General features: G+C 48.2%; 7 protein-coding genes across 7 annotated transcripts; 5 read left to right on the top strand and 2 right to left on the bottom strand.

Moving 5' to 3' along the window:
• Positions 1-3,892: 3,892 nt before the first annotated feature.
• On the bottom strand, positions 3,893-6,530 carry EDB91DRAFT_1335598 (uncharacterized protein). The gene is made up of 10 exons (XM_041325500.1): positions 6,243-6,530; positions 6,020-6,197; positions 5,767-5,952; positions 5,665-5,715; positions 5,507-5,615; positions 4,962-5,451; positions 4,362-4,721; positions 4,071-4,307; positions 3,967-4,017; positions 3,893-3,914 (listed from the first exon to the last, which is right to left on the bottom strand). Exons 1-10 carry the CDS (start codon positions 6,404-6,406, stop codon positions 3,911-3,913), a joined length of 1,830 nt encoding a protein of 609 aa, XP_041178978.1. The 5' UTR covers positions 6,407-6,530; the 3' UTR covers positions 3,893-3,910.
• Positions 6,531-6,655: 125 nt separating this feature from the next.
• Positions 6,656-7,237, top strand: EDB91DRAFT_1010773 (uncharacterized protein; the record flags this gene model as incomplete). Its single annotated transcript, XM_041312413.1, has 2 exons — positions 6,656-7,029; positions 7,084-7,237. Coding segments are annotated over 2 exons (528 nt in total), but the record flags the coding sequence as incomplete, so codon positions are not given.
• Positions 7,238-8,623: 1,386 nt separating this feature from the next.
• On the top strand, positions 8,624-10,468 carry EDB91DRAFT_1080724 (glyceraldehyde-3-phosphate dehydrogenase; the record flags this gene model as incomplete). Its single annotated transcript, XM_041315273.1, has 11 exons — positions 8,624-8,626; positions 8,681-8,703; positions 8,768-8,772; positions 8,835-8,904; positions 8,956-8,980; positions 9,042-9,209; positions 9,271-9,293; positions 9,346-9,711; positions 9,767-10,089; positions 10,290-10,338; positions 10,399-10,468. 11 exons carry the CDS (start codon positions 8,624-8,626, stop codon positions 10,466-10,468), a joined length of 1,125 nt encoding a protein of 374 aa, XP_041178976.1.
• A 2,015-nt stretch (positions 10,469-12,483) lies between these two features.
• Positions 12,484-13,742, bottom strand: EDB91DRAFT_195537 (uncharacterized protein). The gene is made up of 2 exons (XM_041326390.1): positions 13,277-13,742; positions 12,484-13,227 (listed from the first exon to the last, which is right to left on the bottom strand). Exons 1-2 carry the CDS (start codon positions 13,439-13,441, stop codon positions 12,679-12,681), a joined length of 714 nt encoding a protein of 237 aa, XP_041178975.1. The 5' UTR covers positions 13,442-13,742; the 3' UTR covers positions 12,484-12,678.
• A 4,200-nt stretch (positions 13,743-17,942) lies between these two features.
• EDB91DRAFT_1123536 (amino acid transporter) lies at positions 17,943-20,662 on the top strand (the record flags this gene model as incomplete). The annotated part of the gene is made up of 14 exons (XM_041318321.1): positions 17,943-18,026; positions 18,085-18,112; positions 18,294-18,360; positions 18,411-18,607; positions 18,660-18,747; positions 18,772-18,902; positions 19,000-19,127; positions 19,231-19,273; positions 19,327-19,473; positions 19,526-19,600; positions 19,715-19,786; positions 19,830-20,144; positions 20,199-20,258; positions 20,310-20,662. 14 exons carry the CDS (start codon positions 17,943-17,945, stop codon positions 20,414-20,416), a joined length of 1,542 nt encoding a protein of 513 aa, XP_041178974.1. The 3' UTR covers positions 20,417-20,662.
• Positions 20,663-21,662: 1,000 nt separating this feature from the next.
• EDB91DRAFT_1246740 (uncharacterized protein) lies at positions 21,663-22,641 on the top strand (the record flags this gene model as incomplete). The annotated part of the gene is made up of 2 exons (XM_041322701.1): positions 21,663-21,845; positions 21,955-22,641. The coding sequence occupies 2 exons, from the start codon at positions 21,663-21,665 to the stop codon at positions 22,639-22,641; spliced, it is 870 nt and encodes a 289-aa protein (XP_041178973.1).
• An 894-nt stretch (positions 22,642-23,535) lies between these two features.
• On the top strand, positions 23,536-24,270 carry EDB91DRAFT_1246739 (uncharacterized protein; the record flags this gene model as incomplete). Its single annotated transcript, XM_041322700.1, has 2 exons — positions 23,536-23,815; positions 23,861-24,270. The coding sequence occupies 2 exons, from the start codon at positions 23,536-23,538 to the stop codon at positions 24,268-24,270; spliced, it is 690 nt and encodes a 229-aa protein (XP_041178972.1).
• Positions 24,271-25,713: the final 1,443 nt, after the last annotated feature.

Raw genomic sequence — 25,713 nt, 5'->3', positions numbered from 1 at the left:
ATTCCTTATGCACCGTGATGGTCTACGCAATGAACGTTAATGAACACTGACCAGTACTGACCCCCTGAAACGCGGTGTTCGGCGCCAAAAGAAGTAGCTCGCCTCCCAATGATTAGAGAAAGATAGCCTTCCGCATCTCGAGCTGTCCAGCTTTCACTGCCGTCATGGCACTATGTGTGAAGTTTCGTGTTGCTTCTAGCTTTGTCAATTGCAACTCACTCGACACATCGGATCCAGCAAGCGCCACTTGACCCTAGGCATCATAAAATATCGCTCAGGCAACTCAAGCTACCATTCGCAAAGACTCCCGCAGGCTCAGGTGGGTGCTTGTGCTCTGCTTTTTCAATCCCATCTCAGATGTACCACAAGCGCCGTCACAACATGTGACTCGCCGTGTAGTTACACAGGTAATGGACAAAGTTGTCGTCGGTGGAAGCTCATTGTTTAGCGGCTAGCCCTTATCACTTACCATGGACCCGGCGTTGTTTAGTAGGAGGCAAAACCATGTACATAGTTCTGGTTCTCGCACTGGAAATCGCCAGTAACCTCACTATTATAAACTCAAGGGCATGTTGGCCTCACGCTCAGCCCGTTACATAGCAATCGGAAGACGTATTTAAGGAAGTAGATATGTTTTGCCATCGTGCTCGTACTAAACCTTTGGCATGGTGCCACTGGGTGCGACAGATGATGCTCTTTGTGACAATTCGAAGAAGTCCAAATTCGTTTGATCATACTCGGTCGAGTCTGATGTAGTGGCCGCCGAGAGGCGATCAAGGTTCGATAGGTCAAGTTGCATTCGAGTTGCAAGAATACCCTGTGCCACGATCTGTGTCCTACAAACAATAAGAGTGCATGAGGAATCATTCATTCTCGTTGGAAAAACCTCACGCTTCAAACACTGGACCATAGTCACCCTGTAGAACCACGAGTTTATAGATTTCATGAGTCGAGAAAGCCTAGATGTTAAGGATACATACCGGAACAAAGCAGATGGTAATGACATTGATTACAGTGAAGACTGTAAAACATTAGTGTGTCGCATTAAAATTATTGTATTCGCTCACATAGCCCACCAAGGATATAGCCCACGCTATATTGGGTAACTAACGTTAAAAGTCGGCAGCGTGTGGCACGGTAGTATCTTATCATTCTGTAGAAGGTGAGACAGACAACCTCTGCGCGATAGTTGCGGCTTTAGTTGAATGTACAGATTGGGCAACAAACGACAGACCAACCTATTTCGAGGAGTAACAAGATGATGTAGGGTACAAGAATGAAGTTGGCTGGTATCGAAGCAGAGGAGTAGCAACCTCGTGTGACTGCAACTCCTGCTCCAGACATGCAGTGACCTCAACTTGGAAAGACGTACAAATAGTGTTTTTCAATCGCATCCCGCATGCTACTAACAATATTATCACTCCACAGAGAAGTGCCTAATTAGAGTTGGAATTGTGAAGACGAAGGAGGTTATCTTTTTTGCGTACTCACGAGAAAAAAAATCAACAGCGCTTTTCGAACACGTTGGTCACGGTTCCACAGCGCATATGTTCGTAGGACAAAAATACCTATGCGTACGTTGACTTCAGTGATATTCGTCTAATAAACTGTATCCCTTACACTCTGCGCATAATAGGAGAATCCCAAGGGACACTACCAATATTGGTCAGCGGGTGGGCAGGTCATGGAGACTCCGCACACTGACGTAGGTTACTTTGAACAAGCACTGGGCAAGCCTTGTGCGATTGTAAGTCAAAAAATTCGAGTGTTTCGTGGTCGCATGCATACCTCAACGCTCCGTGAGAGGGCCACTGCAAACAAGTATAAGTATTTTGTTTAGTCAGTCATGACATTAAGATAGCCCCGACCGTACTCGCAGCGTGCAGGGCACATATCACGAAGGGTATATAACGACATCCAAGAAATAGCCCTTTTGCTAATGTCGTTCGAGAGTTTAAGAGGTAGTTGATCTGTTTGGGCTCTAAACAAACTACCTCACCCTGGGCATGTGATTCTATTACGCACCTCGTCGTCCAGGTTAGACGCGAAGTCGTACACCTGGTGTGTATTGTCGTCTGTCCCAGTCCGTAAATATCACAGTATAACGCACCACGATCGTAACAACAACAACTTTCAACACGTTAAGGTGTGGTGCAGTGGCTGTCCAAGATAGTGACTTACTAAAGACATTCTGTGCGACAATTTTTCGGATCAGTTAAGGTGCCACAGGACAAACTGAAAGCCTTTGAATGGCATTTACGTTTATACCTCGAGGTGGCAGCAGTGCAATCGCCGGAGAGGAGGCGTGAATACTAGTCCATGGAGATAGAATGGAGATAGAATGATCCGGGAGTATATGATGCTTTGCACGGAACTTTCGAGGGACACTAATACCGACACCAATGTTGAACTGTTGAGGTGCAACATGGAACGTTCTTATGTCAAGAAGTTATGATGCTGGTGGTAATATAATGTTCGGTCTTAGTAGCAGAAAGGCCCGCACTGACATATGTGAGTTAGCACTGTCAATGGACCAGTTGTCTGATCTAAGTAGGGAAGCCCACCTTGTGAACTGTGGGCCTTATCATACTAGTAAGTTTAGCCTACGCTATACCGGACCCACACTTGACATATTCGACCGCCTCTGCCAGGCTCAGCAAATGACGACTCAGGAATACTAGTAAGTAGACCAACCGTGACAGTCCTGCGAATAAGACGCCCTGCCAGTGCACTGAGGATGGCGCCAATCACGAAAACCTGGTGGCACTCTGCCTTTGATGAGATCCTGTAGACTACATGCCTGTAGAACGCGACGTTGCGACTCGCAGGCAAGGCAAGCATTGAACATACTAAGTTCGAACGTCAAGTTCAGGTTCAATGTTTCAATGCATGTCCGTTAAGTTGGGATATCGTTGAAACACCATTTCAAAAACACCTATTAGAAATTTGGTTCATGTACCTCATGCCAGGATCGTTTGATCATGGGTTACTACAAGAATCCCAGTGACAGGGACACTTTGGTAGCTAGGCATTGACGAGATACCAACTGATGGCTCAGGAAACTATGATATGAGTCCGTACCACGAGTTCCAATTTTCTCTGAGGCGCGGGAAGGAAGCTACGGTATACCGTAATGCTACCTTCCACAGAGAAGTCTTCTCCACAAGTGATGAATGTGCCGTAAGGAAGTAGATGACTACTGCGCATGCAGGAAGATGCAGGACCGCCAGCTGATGTGACTGCCTTTACCGAAATAGTACTTATATGATGGTACACCACTGCCAATCATACATCACGCCGGCCAGATCGTTAACTTCAAACTTGTTATGATACAGTGTATCCGGTGGCAGTATACCTGTAAGAAGGTTTCAGCGCTGGTGAGAATTAAACCAACTACTTATCGTCGCGAATCTTAAACAATTCGTGTAGCTGCAGCTCATACAATTGAATAGCTCGCTGAACGCCCCTTGAATCCGTTGGCAAGGAAATTAAACCATAAACTGATCACCCTTGCATGCACAATATTGTGATCATCGCAATTAGTTTTAAAAAGATATGGTATGCATGATAGTTCCCTCTCACTGGACATCCTCTCCTACGGGGACCCGCGCTCCAAGTACAGCTTCCCGACGTGTTCTTAGCGCTCCCTCATACGCCTTACACGCCCACTTGAGGAACCCCACTTCTTTGCCCCTGCCCTGCTCCACTAAACGAGCGTGTAGCAGTTCCACATCCGCGAAACTCAGCAAAGGTGGGACACGTTCGTCAGGTGGGCCAATAGCCGATGTGAGCCGCACGAGGGGGCGAGGAGTGGAAGGAGAATTACTGAGAACCGTACGTGTCGAGAAGATGGGTGGTTTTGCAAAAAGGGTAATTGTGCGTTTGTTCGTGACATCTTGACTAGGAGCGTCTACCTGAGCAGACGATGAATTATGGGCTGGAGGAAGCAACGCGGTCGGAGGATACCGTGACATGAACGTGCGGACCAGTGCAATTGCACGGTCGACATTACCAGTTCTGGACGACGGCATTAGTGTGATCATAAAACTTGAAAAAAACAGAAGACTGACAACAGATGAACTCTCCTGACGGCAGTATGGGCTCTCTCTACTAGCCTGGCAGTCACTGTCGTCTTTGTATCCCCATTGATCCACCCGTGCTCAAGCTCCTCCCAGCGCGTCCATAGCTCATCAACCCATTTTCCTGCAACTTCACGTTCATGCGACTTGGAAAGTGCACACTTCTCGAGAGCATCGACGTAAGTTCGTGAATCGCCCATGAGGCCAATATCACCAGAAGAGAAGAGTCTGTCAAATAAATCGCGCGCAGTTTCAATACTCGCGTGCGAGTAATATACGGACATGTACGCATTGAGGAGACGTGGTGTAAGTGCGATATTGAATTTGCCAGCGAGGGGGCCGGGAGGCACATCAGACGGAGGATGAGAGGTCAAGTTGGTATCTTGAAGAATTCTATCGAAAAGAGCCCTGGCCTCTGCAAGGACTTCGCCTGGTGATTGGGGCGGGAGGTGCGAAAATGAGGGCATGGTATCCATGTCCGACAAATCAGTCGGAACTGCATTGGAGTCGGGAGAAACATCTCCAGACACTGAAGGCAAGTCTGAGCCTTCAGTAGTGCTTGCTCGCTGTTCCTCTTGATTTGAAAGGGCTGCTGGTGCTACATTCGCCCCGTCGTTGTCCACGATTCCTAGTTGCACCCCTCTTGAATGGAGGTCGATACGCGGCATAAGCGTGGAACATGTGCTGCATCATCTCCTCAGTTAGACCCTGCGCTCTTACAGCCTCTGCCAGAATCCATCTAGCACGCCCCAAATCACCCACACGTTTACACCCGTCCAACTAGAGCTGTCCAAGTACGCGGCCCACCAAGCCCCTGAAGGTCCTCGCCACCAAATTCAGAAGCGCCACCTCCAAAACTGGTTGCGCATTTCCCGCGCAAACCTGATGGCCTCTGATACCCATTCTCCTCCAGCCTTCGCACAAGCGCGGATCACTGCATCGTACGCCCCTTCGGTCGGCACAATTCCCGCGTCGAGCATCTCAGTCCATAGGTCCAGGGCGCGTTCTGGTTCAGGAGATAAGGGAGCTGAAGCACAGGCGCGGATCATCAGTGAGTATAGATGGACATCGGGGGTCGGGTGCGCAACGTAGCGCATGTGTGCGAAAAGGTCCCAAGCTTGTGAATGTGCAGCCAATCTTCCCAATGGTACCTCCGGTGTGGAGGATACCGAAGGAGATGATGGAGAGGGGCGGACGGAGAATAGTGATGAGATAACGCGTGTATAGGACTTCATGGGGGCATGGAGTCCAGACGCCTCGTACTTGTGTAGAAGGTCAATTGCGCGGGTGGGGAATGCGCGTGGTGCAAAGACAGCTGGGTCGCGCAAGTATGACTTGATGTGCAGGTCTCGTTGAGTCTCGGAAGGTTTGCCTACACATCAACACATTACATTAGCAGTATCAAGTGCTGTGAACGGAATACGAACCAGATAGAAGATTTGCCATACAACCTTCGAATCGCTCTATATTTCCCTGCAACGCATGATGTCCGAGCACAATATTAATAATATCCTCGGGTGGTGCGTCACCGGAAAGCTGAGTTATCCATGAACATCTGAACGCGAGATGAAATCATAGTAATGACCTTCATAAGCTCTATTGCTCTTTCCGCGCTACCCAAGTCCCCCTGCTGCATCTATAAAGACAGTAAGATGCTTGAAATCATCTTCAAGTTCGAGAGACGTACACAAATGCGGACGCGCTGTCTCATTTCAATGATAGCCTGTGTATCTCCGTCTCCTTCAGAAGGTTCCGTAGCCTCTACGGGTTGTTGTGTGGGTGCTGTTTCCAACAAGTCTTCATAAAATGAGAATAACTCTTCGTCCGTGTAACGAGGAAAAGCTGCGGACTCTGGCCCCGGACTTGCCTCCAACTGCGCAAAATTTGACTCACATTAGCAAGCGAACAGGAAGGGTTACAATCAAAAGCAAAAGGCCCACCGACTGGGAGTCTATCGCATCCAAAGGCACTGGGATATTTTGTAACGCAAGGACTCTCCCTTCAAGCTCGGACATTGGCGATGTAAAATTTGTGGGTAGCTTGAACACAGAGGAAGACATTGACGCCCCAGAGTCCCTGATCGTCAATGCGCTGGGTTTTCTGCGGCGTCCGCGCCGCCTGGGCTGCATTAGCTTGGACAACTGATATAGAACGACGACCCACCTAGAGAACACACTTTTGTCCTCAGCAGACTCGAATGGGGGCGGAGGAGATGGTGCAAGGGCTACCGCCTGGTGTAAGTTCCGCGAAGAAAATCCCCATTTTATTGATTGGACATGAGCAAGGCTATACTCGAGTAAACCGAGGGGAAGAACAGTCCTTTGCATGATGGAGGTTGCGAATATTCCGACTGCACCTTAGAGTGGAACGAGCTTGGTATTTCAGTCGCAAGGACCTTATGTGGTGGACACAGTGACCGTCCTCCTTCGTACTTTCCACTGCAGGCAGACGCGAAAAAGTCTGCTAGTCACGTGACTAATTCATGATCGAATGTAATCTTGACTCGCCCTTCACATGCTCACAACTTGTTCACAACGATGACCAACTCTGTACTGCAGACTGAGCCTCAGTTATATGGCGCACCTTCGATATCAACCAGAAACAGTATCGCTTGGAATGGTGAACAACCATATGAGGACTCCGATGTTCTCGTGCTTTCCTCCCGGTTCACAAGTGTCCCACTCTCCAAAGATTCCACCGTACTCTGTCTCGACTTACGTCTCCCAAAGCACTTAGTGCCAGAGAGCGTTGTCACATGGGGATTTTCTGGCATCCGTCTCACACTCTCTTCAACCCCTCTGCGTTTCCGATGGAGTCACTATATTGATTCCCGTGGACTTGGCCCTCCTGACGAAGGCACAATGACCTCATGTGATGGGGAAGAAGTAGAAACTGGAATCGGGCTGAACCCCCAGACGGGAGAGCACGAGCCGTATGAAGAACGCTGGGTGTGAGATAATAACTTCTCCCCTTCATAGTTCATTTCATGATTTCTGGGCGATAGTGATCAACCAGTCACACCAACCACGCCGTTCGTATTCCTCACTTCATCTCGTGAACCCAGTGAATCGACCGGGTTCATTGCTGTTCTTGGAGGGCATGCGCTTGCACTGCGTCAGGACCCTCCGAACGGCACTACATTTCAAGCAGTGCGCATGCGCATCTTGACTTCATCATCGCCCAGAAGGGAAATCCTGTTCACGCAGAATGCAGACACCCTGCTCCCATTGTTAGAATCTGTGCTCTCTGAGATTGATAAATGGAATGGATCTCCTTGGCAGTGTGGTCAAGAAGTCACATTGGGGGAAGACCGCTGGATTGTGTGGGATGCTGGTGTGACGGAGGAAATAACTGCTTAATCTATGTAAATTGTTGGCTAACTCATGCCCATCTGCTGGGGTGCTTGACCTCTACTTGGCGGAGTTGCGAGAGGGGAACGCCAGGACAAGATTCATTTCATCGGAGAAGGTATGACCGTATCATGTATGTGCGACAGTCCTATGTCGGGCCGCATCTGTATTTCACTCTGAGACCCTATTCGGTTAGCTCATTGCGCATTAGCGTCGTCATTCACTTAGTTGAGGTCACAACCACCGTTCACGCGCTGAGGGCTGTTCCGTGACTTCCGTATCCAGGGCGCACAAACACCCAGTCTAATTTGTATTGGCTGCAATAGCTAGTCTTAGAGCATTACTAAATCCAATCGCTAGTGCATGATCTTGACTTGGAATAACCAAGATTAGAGAGCATGCACAGGGTTCCAACGTTCCAATCCGTGGCTCAGGGGATCGGAACAAAGGATGTTGTGAGAAACTCCGCTAGACCGACACCATAAAGTGAGTCAGGCTCAGTCCCGGAATGCACGTTGGACACTGCCTCTGGGCGTCGGTGAAGATGCCGGCAATCGAATTCGAACAAGTATGACGAGGTATGACGGTAGATCAGGGAGTGATTACTTGATCGATCGGTGAGGCCTAGGCTCCAAGGAGAGAGGCTTGATGACAGCGGTTGTCTTAGGCCGAGCCAGGTATTATCAGACAAATGCGATCGGTACTCCATGAATCATCTCTACTAGAGCCTAGGATGTCGAGCGAGACTAAAGCGAGAACAAGAAGGAACAAGATAACCGAGATTATGGCTGAGCACACTAGTGAAATATGGTGCGATGCTGATGGTACGATAGGCTAGCTGAAAAATCTAAGCCGAACGAGGTCCGATAACCAACGTTTGAGGACCCGGACGGTCACCGGTAGTTACCAATCTGATTAGAGAGACGATGCTTGAGCACGCGTGTGCGTTTGTAATTTTGCTGTCCTCAGCTGTCAGTGGCTGAGAAACTTTGAGTGCGGACATACCAACCATATGTTGCTGCGAGCGGCGATTATCAATTGCGAGAAACGATTATTGTGGGGCGGTCTTGGGGGGTTTGCCGGCGGTTGACGTTATCACTGATTAGATTGATTAGTATAAAAGGTTCACCTCCCCTACCGACATATCCGCATTTCTCCACTTCACTCCATCACCACTATCATCCATCAGCCAACATGGTGAGTACGATGTTCACCGAGCTCATGTTTTGTTGCTGATAACATCGAACGCAGGTCGTCAAAGTCGGTATCAACGGGTACGCTATTATTGTCAGTTGAGATTTCATCGCTGATCTGATTATGTTCTTTCTTGCTGCGTAGTTTCGGTCAGTATATGATCTTGATTCATTGCAAGTAAATGTCTCTTGACGTGATATCGTACGTTTAGGTCGTATTGGCCGGATCGTCATGCGCAATGCCATCGAGAACCAGGACATCGAGGTCGTTGCCATTAATGAGTGGGTTCATCTCTTAATGAATTTCGAAATGCATCTGATTCTCGTCTACAGTCCCTTCATCGAGTTAGACTACATGGTCAGTGGATGACACCGTTGCGTACCGGGTTCGCTCTGATTGGGAGTAAATATTACTGTAGGTTTACATGTTCAAGTACGACACCGTCCACGGTCGCTTCAAGGGCGACGTCCACACCGCGGACGGAAAGCTCTACATTAACAACAAACCAATCCACGTTTTCGGCGAGCGGGACCCTAGCAACATTAAGTGGGGTTCGGTCGGCGCTGAGTACATCGTCGAGTCCACTGTAAGTTTCTCGACTAGTCTTCCATACACCTCTTGAAAGCTAACCGGATCGACGTGAACAGGGTGTCTTCACTAGCATCGAGAAGTGAGATATTATCTTATGGATCGAGTGCTAAGTATTAAGATCTTTATTTCAGAGCCTCTGCTCATCTCAAGGGTGGTGCAAAGAAGGTCATCATCTCCGCTCCTTCGGCAGACGCACCCATGTTTGTCTGCGGTGTCAACCTTGAGTCTTATGACCCCAAGTACACCGTGATCTCCAACGCCTCCTGCACGACCAATTGCCTTGCGCCTCTCGCCAAGGTGATCGATGACAACTTCGGCATCGAGGAAGGTCTTATGTCCACTATCCACTCGACGACAGCCACCCAGAAGACCGTCGACGGTCCTTCCAACAAGGACTGGCGCGGTGGTCGTGCTGTTAACAACAACATCATCCCGTCCTCCACGGGTGCCGCCAAGGCAGTCGGCAAGGTTATTCCTTCACTGAACGGCAAGCTCACGTATGTGATTTCGAACTTGCCCCGCAAATCTAAGACGCTAACCACATTCTTGTAGTGGTCTTTCCTTCCGTGTTCCCACTTTGGACGTCTCCGTCGTTGACCTCGTCGTACGCCTCAAGAAGCCCGCCACCTATGATGACATCAAGAAGGCAGTGAAGGCCGCCGCTGACGGCCCTCTCAACGGCATCATGGCCTACACCGATGAAAGCGTCGTCTCGACGGATTTCCTCGGCCACCCTGCATCGAGCATCTTCGATGCCACTGCGGGTATCATGCTTAACAAGCAGTTCGTGAAATTGATCGCATGGTACGACAACGAGTGGGGCTACTCGAGGCGCGTGTGCGAGTTGCTCGTGTTCGCTGCCAAGAAAGATGCGGGTAACTGAAGAGAAACTGCAAATGTCCTGAATCGTACCTGTAATTTTCCCGTAGTCTCGAGGTATTACTCAAAACAATCCGTGTTGTATTTGTTGTACGGACGCACGCCTCAATAGATCCGCTTATTTGTAGTCTCTCCTAGGCAGAGCATAGAAGATATTGCTTCTTACGGCTGATTCCATAACTACATGTGTATGCAGAATCGCAAAACTTAAACGTGCGTGTCGAAAATGTCAGGGAGAGGACCCTGTAAGTACCTGAGAAGTTCGCAGCGTTGAGCAGCGAGCACACTTACTATCAATCCCACAGTTCTGCAAAACTTTTAGCAAAACTTTCGTTGCTCCTCAATCACTTCACATTTTCTTTTGAAACTATGTAAAATTGTAGATTCATATCCCCCCTACATAGCTCTGATTTTTAAAGATTTTGTGTTGTAGTGTCGGAGCAAACCCGAGAAAATTCGGGCTTCCTCTAATCTGCAAAATTTGGTCACAGCTTGTCACACCTCGGCAGTGTCGGCGCACTCAACTTTCGCTCTCCGCAGCTGCAAACCAGTCGAAGTTGTGCGGAATGTAGACTCGATGCCGCGTGTGCCGTGTCACAGATGAGGAGGAGATTGAATTACATATGCATCTCCCCTGTCTAGTGTCACACTTCTATACATGTTGTTAATACTACCACTGTAGCACCTCAATGCAAGAGCATAACCTCTATCGAACCAGTGTTCTTACATCTATAGAAGATATTTGTTGTGCTCCAGGTAAAACTTAATGAATACCTTTGCAGGATCTTTGGGATCTGGGTAATTTGTGTTCGACCAAGGTTGCAAAATACCACCATTTCATCTCTCGTAGCTACAATATCCAAGAAAATTTTATTCTACTTATACAATACATCATCTATAGGCCCTCTGTATATGCTTGAATTTTTTCAGCGCCGGCCGACCATGGCGTTGAAGTGCTATGAACATTTTGCATATTAGGTACCCTTTGCATATTGGTGAGAATGATAGTATCCAAGAACCCACGACGAGCGTTTTCTTTGCCATTTTCTTGCGAGCACAATGCATACAAACTTATGCAAGCGCCTGTATTCCCCTCGCACAAATTTTGCAACTGTGTGGATCCCGCGACACTTTATGTACGCTGTTCGCACCGGAGCCTCTTGCTATGATTCAACCCCTTTCAATTTTAATGCTATGATTCATATTGCTAGCATTGTATCGTATTTTGCAGTAGCTACGAGCAACATGATGTGTACCATTCTCGCATGATATCAAACGGTGGTAAGAAATGCAACAGAATGCCGCATTTTTTGCGACGCAACAACTAAACGAGCCTCGCACGAGACCACTTTTGCATATGCATTCACGCGAAGGCCGTTTCAGCCCGCAAGGCACGACACGGCAGAATCTCTCCGGATGAGTCTCTTGAAGTCTCTCGCACTGTCCGCATCAATGTTCAATGGACTTGTGCGAAGGGGATTAAGGCTGAGACACCGACCTCAACTACTGTTAGCTAGTAGCTACTGTTCCTGTATGATCAACTCGGAAAGAGCTGCAAAACTAGTACTTTGTACACAAGAGTATTACTTCTTGACTCCACGTATAATATTGACTCAATCAGAGAACTCGTAAGTCTACCCAGGGTACTTTACGGCGATTACGGCGTTTTACATGACTTTACACGACTTTATATTCTAGTATAAAGGAAAGAAGTTCTATATATGACGATATATCGTCATATAAGATTTTATCTGCGGCTCATTATTAGTTCATTGATCCGGGGCATAGATGCAGCAGATGTGCAGCATGTGCTTGACCGAGTGTCCGCGTTGAACGTTGACGTAGTAGCAGGACATGGATTTGAGCTTCGAAATCTATTGAAACAATGCGCGGCAGCATCATGCTCTCAGTTGTAAAAGCGAACTATAACATCACTCGCCTAGCTGAGCTCAATCGGTTCTGCTCTCAGGTGCCTACAGGTTCTCACCCGGGCGTTTCCGTCATGCAAGTTCTGGTTTTGCGATTGGAATCAGTGGTCTTGGTGTGTCATTGACTGATGTCATGATAAGTACTTAGGCTTTGCACGTCTGGTAATCGGCTCGTGAATGTACCAAACCAGGAACTAGAAAGAATCGACAGGGAAGGGGTTTGAAATATGATTGCCTAGAGTTTCTAATTGATTGCAGTCTGCCTTCTGGACTATCACGAGGGTATGACCCTAGACCTGGATAATGAAAGCATTTGATAACAGATTCGTGAGTCCGGAGATTGAGAGTCACGAGTCTTGTAATTGACGCGATAGCATCACAACTTACATAGTCAAAGACGCAACCATGCGTACACGTGCCTGAGCGGCGCCGGCTGGCCTGGAGTGGTAACGGCACATTTTTAAAGCTTCCAAACAATTGACACTCATCGACCATATCATGAGTATGAACGGAGGAATATTCCTGTATCATACATCAAAGGCCATGAAATACATTTCATTGTTATGCCTGATCCACTTGCCGAAGAAGTTCTTCGGGGGACGAGAATTGAAACAATTACAATGAAGTTAGAGTCATAACAAAGATACAAAAATATGGCTAGAATACACCTGGAATGAGTCTATATCGCACCCTTTTCGACCACCGATCCCATTCTTCCTCAAAATGCTTGCGAAGCATTGCATCTTCGTGGATGGACCGGTCGCGGCTTAGCACCACGGACAGTAGGATTTGTATCACCCACAACCCAAGTAGGCCACGCCCGAAGCGAGTGGAGAGCCACCCGGATGTCCGCATGAACGATCCGGGGCTTGCGAAGATGAGCGAGATGCCCAACGAGGCGATGCAGCTAGATGTATAGCTAGGATGTCGTACGATGTCGTACGGACCTGTGGTGACAAGTGCATGGTTCTTGCGTATGGTGAGCTGGTGAGTGAATTGTTGTCCCATGACGCGGAAACACCATAGGCGCCCCAGGCCACCGATGGTAGTGAGGGTTGTTCCGAGTATGAAGTATCTGTTTGGCATCATATCTAGAAGCTTTCCGGTATGAACTAGAGTCGATAGGATTTTGGATGAGAGAGGTGACGGAAAATGAGCTGCAAGTATGACAGCTATTTCCGCAACACAGGGTATCAAAGCAGATAACTGTAACAGGATGTTCAACAAGGTGTACAAAAGTTGGAAATTTACTTACCCGCTGTAATATTGGGTAAATAGCTGGGCAGATACGCTCGTAGAGCGGGCCGCCGCTCACAACTTCATCATCGCGGGGTGTCGAGGCTGGAGAAATGAATGCATTATTGAATACAAGGACAGATGGCACTAGAAAAGGAAGCTTCATAAGAGTCATTGGGACCATTGTTCGTAACTATCGTGACTTGTCGTGCAAATGTTATGGGCCTGCTAAACTGCTCACACACCTCTTATATGTGAGGCCTCGCATAGGCGCGCACCCACATAACCTTATCGGTTTTGACCAACTGTCAAATTCCAGAAGCGGGTGGCTGCACGTGAGCCAATAAACATTGGAGATTGATCAAAGAAGAAGGCCTAACATAACGCCGGACCTGCAACCGAACTTAACGCTACGCCGAAAATTGATGTCCTCTTCGGAATGCTAAAAAGTGGATGAGTCAAACACGCCAGGTAAGTTGCCTCACGTTACGTTATGGCCACAGGATTCAGCCTGCAAGTTGGTGCCACTGATCATGATTGGGCCAGCCTCCTGCATTTACGTTCACGACTACCGGGCCTTCAAACAGTATGACTGAAAAGGTTAGGATATTCGTGTAAGTAGGATTAGCATACTGTGTGATGCAGACGGAGATTACGTTATTGTTCAACCTTCAATTCAGTCAGGAACTTTACAGACTCTAATTGGGGTTGTTTTGGGAAACTAACCGAAATTTTGCGGGTTTCAAGTGTGTTTCAAGAGAAAAAACTGTGGGGGCTAGTAATTAGCGCTCAAGATGAGTTTCATGATCAGTCTCAGATCAATGATCTTGTGTAGCAGCCTGCCATAAACAGGTGGAGATGCGCCACTCGTCTGATCTCTTTCATTAGGTGTTGACACATCCACAATATTAATGATGACATCGACCTCGAGCTCGTCGGCAGTAGGTCCTGGCTCTCAGGCTGTCTGTTGACTCAGCAAAGTACATCCAGAACCTACACAGATCTGTCATTAGAAGGCGAACTAACAACGAACTAAGTAATGTCATTATGCTCATAGGCCTGGTCACACGCACCATGCGGTCTGGCAACACCTCTTATCGACATACACAATCGCAAAGTCTCGTACCCTTTGTGGACGCTGTAGAGCAGAGATTCAGTTCCCTGTTCTATCTACTTCCTAGGCGCCAGCGACAACAGCCCATGTATTCTGTGTATTGTTATGCACATATCCCCTATTTATTTCACGCTAGGCTCAGCGTTGTCTCTACTTCTCTCTCCGCCTCCATGGCTCTACCAAATAGCTCTTGGTGGTGCCAACGACCGTGCATAATTTACATATGTATATTGCTCATGACTTAACAGTCCTGACTCCACCGCCACTCGCAAGCACACCCGGCCAATGCATCCACCATTCAGCTATGTTTCTTAGGTCTAGTCCTCAGAGCAATTCTCGATTTCTCGGATCGACCCTTGTCACGGGCTTAATATTCGTAGGTGCATCGTGTCTGCCACGTTGTTGTATTTGCTCCTTATGTCCTTTTTGCAAGTGCCTTCTTGAACTTGATGCGGCCAACTCAATCAAGGATCAAACGAGTGCTGTTAAGTGTACGCTTCGACGTATTACCGCACTCGCTAATGTTCGCTGGTTTATGTATGTCGGTAAGCGCCACGCCTTTGTTCCCAAATACATAATTAAATCTGCTTTCCCGCAGGAATCTGTCCCTTTCCACGTGCAGCAGCACGATACGTACAACCGCATTGCTATCGGGGGATAACCTCCTTGGATAACAAGTTACCAATGAGTCCGCATTGCGCAAACATCTGATTGGCCCATGTGCTAATCTGCGCCATAGTCTCCCAGCACCGTCGACCACAGCTCTCTCATTGGTCTTCAAGATGTGTGGAACTACCGGATTTGTGCAGACTTACTCGCTGGGTGCTTTCGGGGGCGTGGAACATGAAGTCTCATCGCAAAACCTCAACTTTTCATACATTGAATTCAACTACACTATTCATAATTGCTTTGCGCAGCACGGTGTCGACACACCGTCCGGTCCCCAAAACGAGTTCTCCACCTACCCCACAACTAAGGCAAGGAACCCGTCCAGCCATATCTCAACTCGCACAACAGCGGGGAAAACCTTTCTGGATGTTTAAGACCGGCAGTGCATCTTTTCCCGGCGTTAGCGATAGCTTTTCTGCGGAAGTACTGCTGGGACATGCCATCCCCTTTGCTTCACGCCTCAGCAGCTCTCTATCCTGACGCATATGCTACTTAAACCGTATGTATAAATTCATCACGACAATGAAACCGTTAACCTTATAAGTCAAAGCTAGGTGGTGTACAGTACCAATGCGGATACCTCCATCCCAGGAAGATAGCCATGCTTCGAATTTCCTGATCTGTGTTGAAAGTATGCTGGACAATGATCATGATGCAGATGCTACTATCATCACGCGAAGGTAGCTGAGATCGGGGTGCCAGCACATGGGAGCCCCTGTCGTTCGGTCTTACATGCAGGCAATCGTGATTAGTATATAGTGCTGTCAGTGTCACTATGAAACTAAAAGCAGACGAAGTTTACTGGCTGGATCACCCATTGCATGGGTGATGACGACGAGCTTACAGGGGGCGATCGCCATCATCCGGTTGGATTATCTGGGTGATCATGAACGGAATATTTGCCCATCCCCTCGAATGGCCTTTCGGGTGACGAATATCCTGGTACATACTTTTGACTGTTCGCCGGTAGCTACATAATAGACCGCATTTTCTGGTGATAAACGTCAAACTGCATCAGGTTGGAGATAGGGCACAAATTTGATTATATTCCAATCAGAGCTAAGTTACTAGCAGCACTCCAAACGCCACTGGTGCATTACTACCGCTGCTTCGTTTTCGTCCACCGGGCGCTTTGTTCCCGTCGGGCCCAGACTCGCTGCTGTTCTCTTCACCTTCTTCTCGTTCTACCTTACTGCTGCCAGTCGATGAATGGGGATGCCGCTTGCGCCAGCCATCGGGAGTTCGAGGTAAGTGTATTCAAGGCGAGTCCATAATCATGCACAGTTAATTAACGAAGTTTGAACCGATCGATCGATCGGAAAGAGCTTGTATCAGGAACTAATCAAGCTCTGCAATAGAAATGCGCTTCTTCTGCCCAACTCGGAGGCGTTTTCAACAACGGTATTGCGTGCGTGGTGCAGCTCGAGGTTCCTGATACGGATGTCGACAATGGCGTGATTGAACCACTCATAGGATTGATCGGTGAACCGCGTACGTGGCATGCGGGTTTACGAATCGATAAGCTTCAGTTTACCATCGTTCGATGTAATTGGAAGGAGGTGAAGGTGACGCAAAATCACCCAGTCCATCACCCGTCACCGTCTCCCAAGTTTAGCAGGTGAAACGGACATATTATCAGCGCCGGTGGTGATAATAACATTTTTCCGGTCTCATAGTGTGTGCAGACATCACATCTTGTGCTTGGGGCTGCATGGAAGTGTTGTCCATTGTAAGGCCATAGAGTACTTCTAAAGGCTATGTCAGGGGTTAAATCGTCCTTTTTGATGAGGCATGATTGAACCCGTTTTGGAACTTACGCATCCATTGTAAGTTCGTCAGTGGTCACGCGCACGTCTATGTTGTCTTGTCATTGTCAATGTCTTGTGACTTTTTTTCTTAGGAAAGATCCGAAAGCCAATTACATTCCAGTACATTGCGAATCGCAAATGCGCACCAATCGTTCCGAAGGAACCGGACCGCTGAGCCGTTGTCATTCATTTCCGTCGCATACACTATGATTCAGGCTGCCTTCCCACTCTCACAGAGTCTCACTGTCAGCAGCATAGTACGCCGCGGCTATGTCAAATGCTGAAGCTAGTGGAATGCAACAATCAGTTACGGTTGGGTTACCCGGGTAAGAAACATGTCTGTAAACCATATGTAAGTTGTTGTTGATTCGCTATGGACTTTGACGTCGGACTGACAACTGTCACGGATCCCAAAGTCGACGTTCTTCGTGGCGCATTCCGGTAAATTTAACTTTGATTGGCATGACACACCGTTAATGCGTTTGATGACTATCCAGCACATCTTTTGGCTTGGCCTATCTCGACGAAGGCGTTTTACATGTCACTGGTGTGCTCGCACCTTTGTGACAGTAGTCTGACGATGGGCAGGCTTGCAAGATGTCATGCTCATCTCTGCATTCACCTCCGAGAGAGCCCAACGTCGTTTCTGAGGTGAGGTGATGCGCGAGTGCGGGTAAGCAACACCGTTGGATTTTGAATGGCGGGTGTGCCCGGTGTCGGTGCGGATGACCGCACCCTGTCTGGCTGGCCCAGTCTTCTATTCCTGCAGATCTTTAAGGTAGACGCAATTCAAAATTTCTCACAACTCTTATTGACTCAAATCTCCTTGCAGTTTAGTCATCCGCGATTCTGGTGTGCGAACGGAATCATCTTCTATTGTACTTGTTCTAACATGATATCTGAAGAAAAGGAGGGCCCACCTATTCGCCATTGAATTGGCGTCTCACGGTGGAGTCATCCGCAACGTCATGATAGCCAGTTTCCCGTCCCAAATTCAAGGCGCGCCACGTCGTAGTTCTCTTCGCATTGGGTGCATACTTATACTTCCCCCCCCCTGCATATGGGCTACTGTTTTTTTTCCTTGTGCCACCACAATGAACGTGAAAGATGAATTCGATGTGGATGCTGTCACCCGTGACGGGCTGGAGAACCTGGGCTACAAGCAGGAGATGACCCGGGTTTGTGCTTGTGCTTGTTCTTGTTCAATCTGTGTTTCATGCTCATGGTCGCTGCTAGTCTCGAGGACTAGTACATATATTGTTCAGTGAGTAGACTGCTCCCTTCGCTGTGTCGCAGAAATTAAACGCATCCAAACAAGTGACACTAGGTTAGTCTGACAGCTCGAGTGAAGACGCCCACTAAGCTATTGATGCAAATTAGCAATCATGGCAATCCGTACGTTTGAGCAACGATCTCAATCAACACCGCAACTTACCCTGCCGTAGCATATGGTCTTTCAGCTCCTATAGCGACTTCGCTCGTTGGAGGTGGTCCAGTGGTAATGATATGGGGGTAAATGTACCCTTTCCAACTTACCTCACACGCGTTTTGACATAGTGTAGATGGATCTTGGTGGCGGTCCTCACACAAACCCTCGCTCTTTCAATGGCCGAGATATGCTCCAAATACCCCACATCCGCAGGGACATATTACTGGTGTTATCAACTTGCATCCCCCCACACGAGGCTTCTTGCCTCCTGGATCAATGGCTGGCTGACAGTCGTTGGTGTGTGGACGGTTACTCTGAGTGTCACCTTTGGTATTTCTTCCTATGCATAACATCTCCGAGTATCATTGATGCAATTTCCTAGGAACTGCTGAACTTATTGTCGCTGGTGTCGGAATATATCTCCCGGAATGGAACGCAACAGCATCGGAAACATGCAAGCTTTCTTCCATGTAGCAACGTGTTCTTCTGACCAGTTCATGTTTCATTCTAGATATGATTTTCCTCGGGGTGACGGCTGTTGCCTGTGTATTCTGCCTATTCTTCAACAAGTACCTACCGACCATCGACGTAAGTACTTACCTGTTTGTTGCTCTGAAAGTATCACGTGTTGCCAGATTATTTGTGCTTGCTGGACTGGCTTAGGCATCATCGGTACGTTTTGCTGCAACTGATTGCCGTATATAGAGTTGAGTCGTTTGAAGTTACCTTGATATGCTTGTCCACCAAGGCCGCGGCAGGGCGTCGTCCTGTCTCTTTCGTGCTCGGGAACTTCGATCCATCATTTTCAGGATGGACGCCTGGGTGGTCGTTTTTCATCGGTCTATTGCCGGTATGGTTGCTGCCAGTTATTGATAACTATTACTTAATATTACTATATTGTATCCAAACAGCCAGGTAAGATGTTACCATTTATTTAGCAGTTGGATTCGAAGCTGAACCATGTCCTAGCATACACATTCTCTAGTATAGGCATGAGTATGACCCCGATGACCTTGACCAAGTTCTCTCGACTGACATCCAAAAACCAGTTGCAAACATGGCCGAAGAGGTTCATAACCCTTCTGAAATTCTTCCGAAGGCCATGATCTGGTCTATACCCATTGGCGCGTTATCTGGTGTGGCATTCCTTCTGTCAATTCTTTTCACGCTTCCGGATGTTGCTACATTGCTTCAAGGTCAGTTTCGCCCTAAGGGAATTCGGTGCTTCTGATGTACACACCTCAACAGTTTCTTCCGGTCAACCAATCGGTGTGATGTTTACTTTGATCATGGGCTCCAGGGCCGGTGGTTTTGGGTTGGTAAGTTTTTCATGACCTTTCATCCGGCGCTGCATCTCTGACTTGGCGGTATATCCAGTGGTCCATCAGTACGTCATGACTGCCAAGTAACCTAGCTTTCTCATACCACTTTCCCAAGTATTCGGTATCGGTATGTTTTGTGCAATCTCCGTATCCTGCGCCGCTTCTCGGGCAACATGGGCGTTCGCACGTGACAAAGCTATCCCATTCCATCAGTCCTTCTCCAAGATCAGCCCTCACTTCGACTGACGTCCCTGCCAATGCACTCCTGCTCTCCACCTTCATTCAGATTGTCCTTGGACTTATCTACCTCGTCTCCTCAGCTGCGTTCAATGCCTTCGCAGGGGTCGCCGTCATGTGTCTCGGGGCATCCTACGCCATGCCTGTCGCGATCTCGCTCTTGAATGCTCGACAAGACATGCACGATGCCCCATTCAATCTTGGCAGGTTCGGTACTGTGATCAATGCAGTTGCGGTGCTGTGGATCATGTTCGTCATCGTGCTGTTCTCGATGCCTGCTGTCATCCCAGTCACGAAGATTTCGATGAGTGAGTGGCTTTTTCCTCCGTTACTGGGCTGAGGCGCTGAATGGGGGTGGGTAGATTATGCTTCAGTCGTATTTGTGGGGTTTGGGATGATCAGTGCAGCGTGGTACATGATCAGTAGGTTCTTTGCTCTTCGTTTGGGAACTCGACTTGATTTCTGTGGTTCAGATGGCCGATTTTACTACAGAGGGCCTCCCACCCTGGAAGAACCAACAGGTTCCTCGGAATCCTCAGCCTCTGATCTGTCGGCCTCCCCACCTTCGAAGGAGATCTGAAAAACTGAAGGTCTGCTATGCCACATTCTCGGACTTGTTTTCAGCATTACCCACAACCTATCGTGGATTTTCTACTGTTAGCTAAGCTTTGATTTGCATGGATTATTCAAATTCCTTCCAAGTGGTTGTAAGAGGCATATTATAGAGGGTATGAGATTTAGTCTACATCATCCTCATTACACTAGATGCATCACCTCAGCCATCTGATCAATATTAATGTTGATGAACTGCACCCAAGCTTTAACCCCTTTGCACTATCATGCCAGATAAATTTGGACTCCTTGAATTGTGCCCTGAAAAATATGTACTGGGGCACATGTTGTCACTCTATGACGAAGCGAGGCACGAGTGAAGTCTTAGAGTTTGGTCTTTGGACGAGCGGAAGAAGCCGTCGGCTCTTGTTTCGGCTCTACCACTAGCAAAGCCGTCAACACATTTGTCGTCGAGCTCTTTTCTTTTCTTCAAACTAATACACCTTCCCTTTACTTAAATCTCTCAAATTTAAAACCATTCCTTTACCATCTCCTTAATCCTGTCATATCCCAGTACCTCCGGATCCGGAATTCTGGATCTACTTCATTAAAAGTCTGGTCCTCCGTCCTGCTATTCTGCCTGGCACTCCGCCTTCATCTCCGCACTCACCCCTAACTCCTTTTAGATTAGCTATTGCTCCGGTTACTGGTTATGTCCTATTCTGCTATGCTTACTGATCCATCCATTCTTACTTCATTTCCTGACTTCACTGCTTTGATCCGTTACACTTAGTAATAGACTTTCCACATGCTTTGTACATAGCCCTTACCTTTGCTGACTGATTTACTTACATGATACCTACAGTATATAAACCCCTGTAATACTCTGGAACTCCTTAGTTTGAATATCATCTTAGTTCTGCTCATTCCTGCAATCTCCGGACTTGAGTCTCACCTCTCATCCACCTCTGAGTCTTAGGGGTTAAACCTTAGGACTAATCCTCCAGCTCTACCTTAGGGTAGTCTAACCTCTGTTCTGTTTCTACTCCAGATTTCCAGTAGTAGCCTTACTCCGTCCTCACATAGTCTTCCGGAGTTCTGCTGAACTCCACTGACTTCTGTCCTCCTGGAATTCCCCAGACTTCCATTGGACTTCCCCTCTGTCCCCTGGAAATTAAGGGCACGTACTCGGGTAAGGGGCGCAGTGCACTGAGCTGAAGCCGAAGCCCTTTGAGTAACCTTCCCCTTGAGCATGACCTTAACAAATCCCCAACATGGCCCGTATTGCATCGGATCTAGTGCTGGACATTGAACCTGACTTTGTGTCTAAAACCTTCCAAGGCATAAGAAACTGCATCATCGGAAACACACAGGTAACCCATGACAAAGCCGCCAATGAGCTCATCACGGGCTGGCGGCAAGACCAAGACATCCGCCTCGCAGCATGGACCCTGCAAGTAAATGAACAAGCCCAGTTAACAGCAAAAGCAAACCAAGCTGGAACACGAACATACCGAGCAAGAACAGCTCGCCCAGGAGCAGGAAGCTGAAGATGAACGCTGAGAGGCTGAAAAGAAGAAACCAAAGATCAATGATTTTAAGGCAGGAGTTTCTGTTAATGATACTCTCACCCATTGCCCATCTCAATATGCCATTCACAAGCTCAAGTCTTTCGAGTGTGTCGAACTGTGGTACTTCAGCCCAGACAGCTGCAAGGACACCGCAGATGAAGCCAAGTCTTCAGCAGACAGCACATTTGGATTTACAAAAGTCAATGACTTCGTAGCATTAAAGGCAGTCACTGCTTTCAAACCCTCTCGCAAGGCCATCCAAGACCATAGTCTTGAGTGGAGACAGTTTGACATGGCAAAGAATAGCTTCTTGTTATACATCAATAAACTGAACTGGTTGGAGAAGCACCAATGCACTATCACCATGTTTTTCATGAATGTTGTCTCCCACCCACAATGCGCTGAACCCTTCGGCAAACATGCTCTACTCCTTTATGCTGCCTGTGTCCACTGGGATTGGCATGACACCCTTACCCTGGACAACACCTTCGACATCGGCGTTTTCAATGCCATGCTGTTGAAAAACCTAACCAAAGAAGTTTGGAACAAATCTTGCATTGAAAGCCTGACGGAGGTATGTACCCCTCCTCAATTAAAATCTTTGAATTCTAATTATTCTTTCTTGTCCCTCTCTGCCACAAAACATGCTACCACCGCTTCTGCTTATGCTCCCACCTGTTAGATACCGTGCTGACTCAGGAAGCAGAGGGGTCGGGGCTTGGCTTCAGCTCTTGCGCTGCTGCCCTTAGCCGAGTACGTGCCCCAAATTTGGAGCGGGTCCAACATTGTCCGACGGTAGGATAATTGGACTGCTTTGGTCCACTCTGAGGGTCGGGGAGTAAGAGCTACTAGCGGTGGGCCAACTAGGAGCGGAGCGGAGAAGGCGAGGAGTGATGCGGAGAGGGGATAGGAGCAGGGGAATGTTGGTAGGGGTGGGAAAGGTGGAGGATAATGCAGAGGGGCGAAGGGGGATATTTGATAGGGGTGGAAGTAATAAGGGGAAGACTTAGAGCACTGGCTCTAAGTCGGAGCGGAGGGTTGGAGGGTCAGGAGGTGACAACAAGTTGAGACTTGTGTCCAGAGGAGGCAAGGTTCTACTGAGAATTCTCACAGGATATAACTGCGAGAAGACAAGTAATATTAAGACCGAGGAAAAATATCTAAGTACATGATATGTTATATACTACTATGTGTGAGGCAGTGATCAGGATAACTATGCAGTAAAGCTATGTACCAAGGATATAGTTTGTAAGTATTTTACATAGGCGAAGACATAAGTCAGGGTGGATATCAATATGTATGCGTTGGATCAGCAATTGAGCGGTAATAGGAATTACCTGGCCATCCAGAAGTAAGGGTCTATGTACCAATAGGGAAGGCATATATCTAAAAGGGGAAAGAGCTCCAGTTGGATGGAGAGGTTATGGAAGGGGACTGGTTGAGCGGTTGAGCGGAAGTGTAGGGCGGAATGCAGACTTGTGATTGGACAGAGCGGAGGATGAACAGGGTGGAGGGGTTGGAAAGCAGAGCGGATATCAGTATCGGAGCTGGTCGGATCAGGTATATGACACCACCAATGCTTCCGCTTCCTCTTCCTCCACCACTTCCACTTCCACTCACACCCTCTCCATCACTTCCTGCTTCCCCTACAACACTCCCACTCCCGACCCCATCCTTGCTGCCACTGCTACTCATCTCCTCCTTAAATACTGTCCCTGGTGTCTCCTACCCCACTTCCCTCTCTGAATCAAAACCCTGCTTCCTCAACCCAGCTCCAGCTAGCAATGTCAGCCCAACAGAAAATGCGGGACTCACAGACTCCATCCCAGTGCACCACCAATCTTGCATGCCACCTCGTCAGACACGCTCCCACTCTCATTCTCCTGCTTGAAACCCCTCAGGATGCTTGCCACCTCACTGCTGCCTCCCCCAGTCAGCAACCGGCCCCAACAAGATAACAAACAAATGGGACAAGACAGGCAGTCTTTTCAGAGCAGCGCAGCCCCGACTGGCCTTCACGCCTGTGCTTTATGCCTCAGCCACTTCACACACAATGTCCACAAGTGCAAGAGCAAGTTCCTCTGGGACAACAAGACACCAACCTCCTGCTGAAGAAGCCCAGAGGGATGCCTCATCAACACCCAAGGCTTACAACTGTGCTACGACTGGCAATGCCCCAATGGTTGCTCAAGCACCAGCAAGGACCACATCCACAATTGCTCTGGATGTGGAAGCTCGGATCATGGCGCTCAAAAGTGTCCTCGAGGCCAGGAAGCTTAGCGCTCTCACACCATACCATGCCAATGCCTGACACCTTTTACTTATTAAATCCGGACTCATTCTTACATACCCAAGCATACCTCATTCTTTACAGTACGGTTTTACTGGTAGCATACCTCCCATCACATCTACTTACATTCCACCTAATAATCCATCCATTCGACGAGCACGCCGATGCTTTCGCCTCAATCCTCGATCAAGAATTTAGCTTGGGACAGTACCTGGGTCCTCTTTCACAAGCTGAAGTTGAGGCGCTCATCGGACCATTCCAAACTGCGTCGCTATCTATTATTCCCAAGCCAGGGAAACCCAGCAAATTCCACATCATCCAAAACTTATCGCATAGCTCTTCCTCTCTTATACACCCCATATCCTCCATTAATTCCTCTATTGACTCAAACCTCTATCCCTGTACTTATGGTACATTTGCTACTATATGCTTACTGGTATGGCACCTACCCCCAGGCTCTCAAGGAGCAACATGCGACGTGGCAGAGGCATACAGAACCATTCCCCTCCACCTGTCCCAATATGTAGGTCTTGTCGTCCACACAGGCAAGGACCTCTTTGCCATTGATATGAGCTTCTGCTTCGGCTGCTCATCAGCAGCCAGATCTTACAGGGGACTTGCAGATGCAGGGCGCTGATATCTTCCTGCAGTGAAGGGATCAGCCCCCTGTCAAAGTGGGTCGACGACCACTTATTCTTCCACATATTATGAGAGTACCTGGGAAAATACAATGAACAGCACAAAGCTTGGGCCTGGAGCATCCACGACCAAGGTGGTCTCCATACAGATGGTGGTCAAAAGTGGTATCGAGGTGCCACTCTACCAAACAACCAGCCAGAAGAATATGACAAAGACTGTGCTTTCCCCATCCTCAATCTCTCCCAAAGATCAGCACAGTCCACCGAAGACTGTCAAATTCTCTTACTGCATGGACAACATCAACTCCATATCTACCAAGACAGGCACCCTGTGGGAGATCTCCAAGGACATTTCATTTCGCTCCAGCCCACCATTCATGGGCTTCACTTGGGATCTTGACAACCGCACCATTGAGATCCCAGACAGCAAAAAGAAAAAATACCTGGAAGCCATATTGGCATGGGAATCCCAACCCTGCCACAGTCCTACTCGAAGTACAGAAACTCCATGGCAAATTACTTCACGCTTCGCTTGTCATTCCTGCAGGTAGAGCCTACATCACCGAATTGGAAGCCATGCTCTCCATTTTCGGTGCCCATCCTCTCAGTGCCTCATACCCCACCTAGAAATTGTGCTGCTGACCTTAGATGGTGGTCCACGACTCTTCACCAACCCTCCATCAGCAGGCCCATGCCAGGCCCCTGCATTCGTCACTGACCCCAACGCCTTCTCTGATGCTAGCTCAGGCGTGGGCGTCACAATTTGGATCAACGGATGGTGGCGCGCCTAGGTGTCTCTTACCAGGATGGAAAGCCGACAGCCGCT

This window comes from Suillus paluster (assembly GCF_016628075.1).
Source record: "Suillus paluster strain FC165 chromosome Unknown EDB91scaffold_16, whole genome shotgun sequence".
Classification (NCBI taxonomy): domain Eukaryota; kingdom Fungi; phylum Basidiomycota; class Agaricomycetes; order Boletales; family Suillaceae; genus Suillus; species Suillus paluster.
Note: the sequence above shows the minus strand (reverse complement) of the source record. Positions and strands in the feature narration are given on the sequence as shown.

What these genes read in the sequence shown, in the direction of transcription:
- EDB91DRAFT_1335598 (XM_041325500.1), bottom strand. Translation starts at nt 6,406, where the DNA reads ATGCAAAGGACTGTTCTTCCCCTCGGTTTACTCGAGTATAGCCTTGCT. An exon ending in GAGCAATAGAGCTTATGAAG is followed by an intron (nt 5,616 to 5,664) that starts GTCATTACTATG and finishes TGGATAACTCAG; the next exon opens with CTTTCCGGTGACGCACCACC. An exon ending in CGTCTCCTCAATGCGTACAT is followed by an intron (nt 4,308 to 4,361) that starts GTCCGTATATTA and finishes TTTATTTGACAG; the next exon opens with ACTCTTCTCTTCTGGTGATA.
- EDB91DRAFT_195537 (XM_041326390.1), bottom strand. Translation starts at nt 13,441, where the DNA reads ATGGTCCCAATGACTCTTATGAAGCTTCCTTTTCTAGTGCCATCTGTC. An exon ending in TTTACCCAATATTACAGCGG is followed by an intron (nt 13,228 to 13,276) that starts GTAAGTAAATTT and finishes ATCCTGTTACAG; the next exon opens with TTATCTGCTTTGATACCCTG.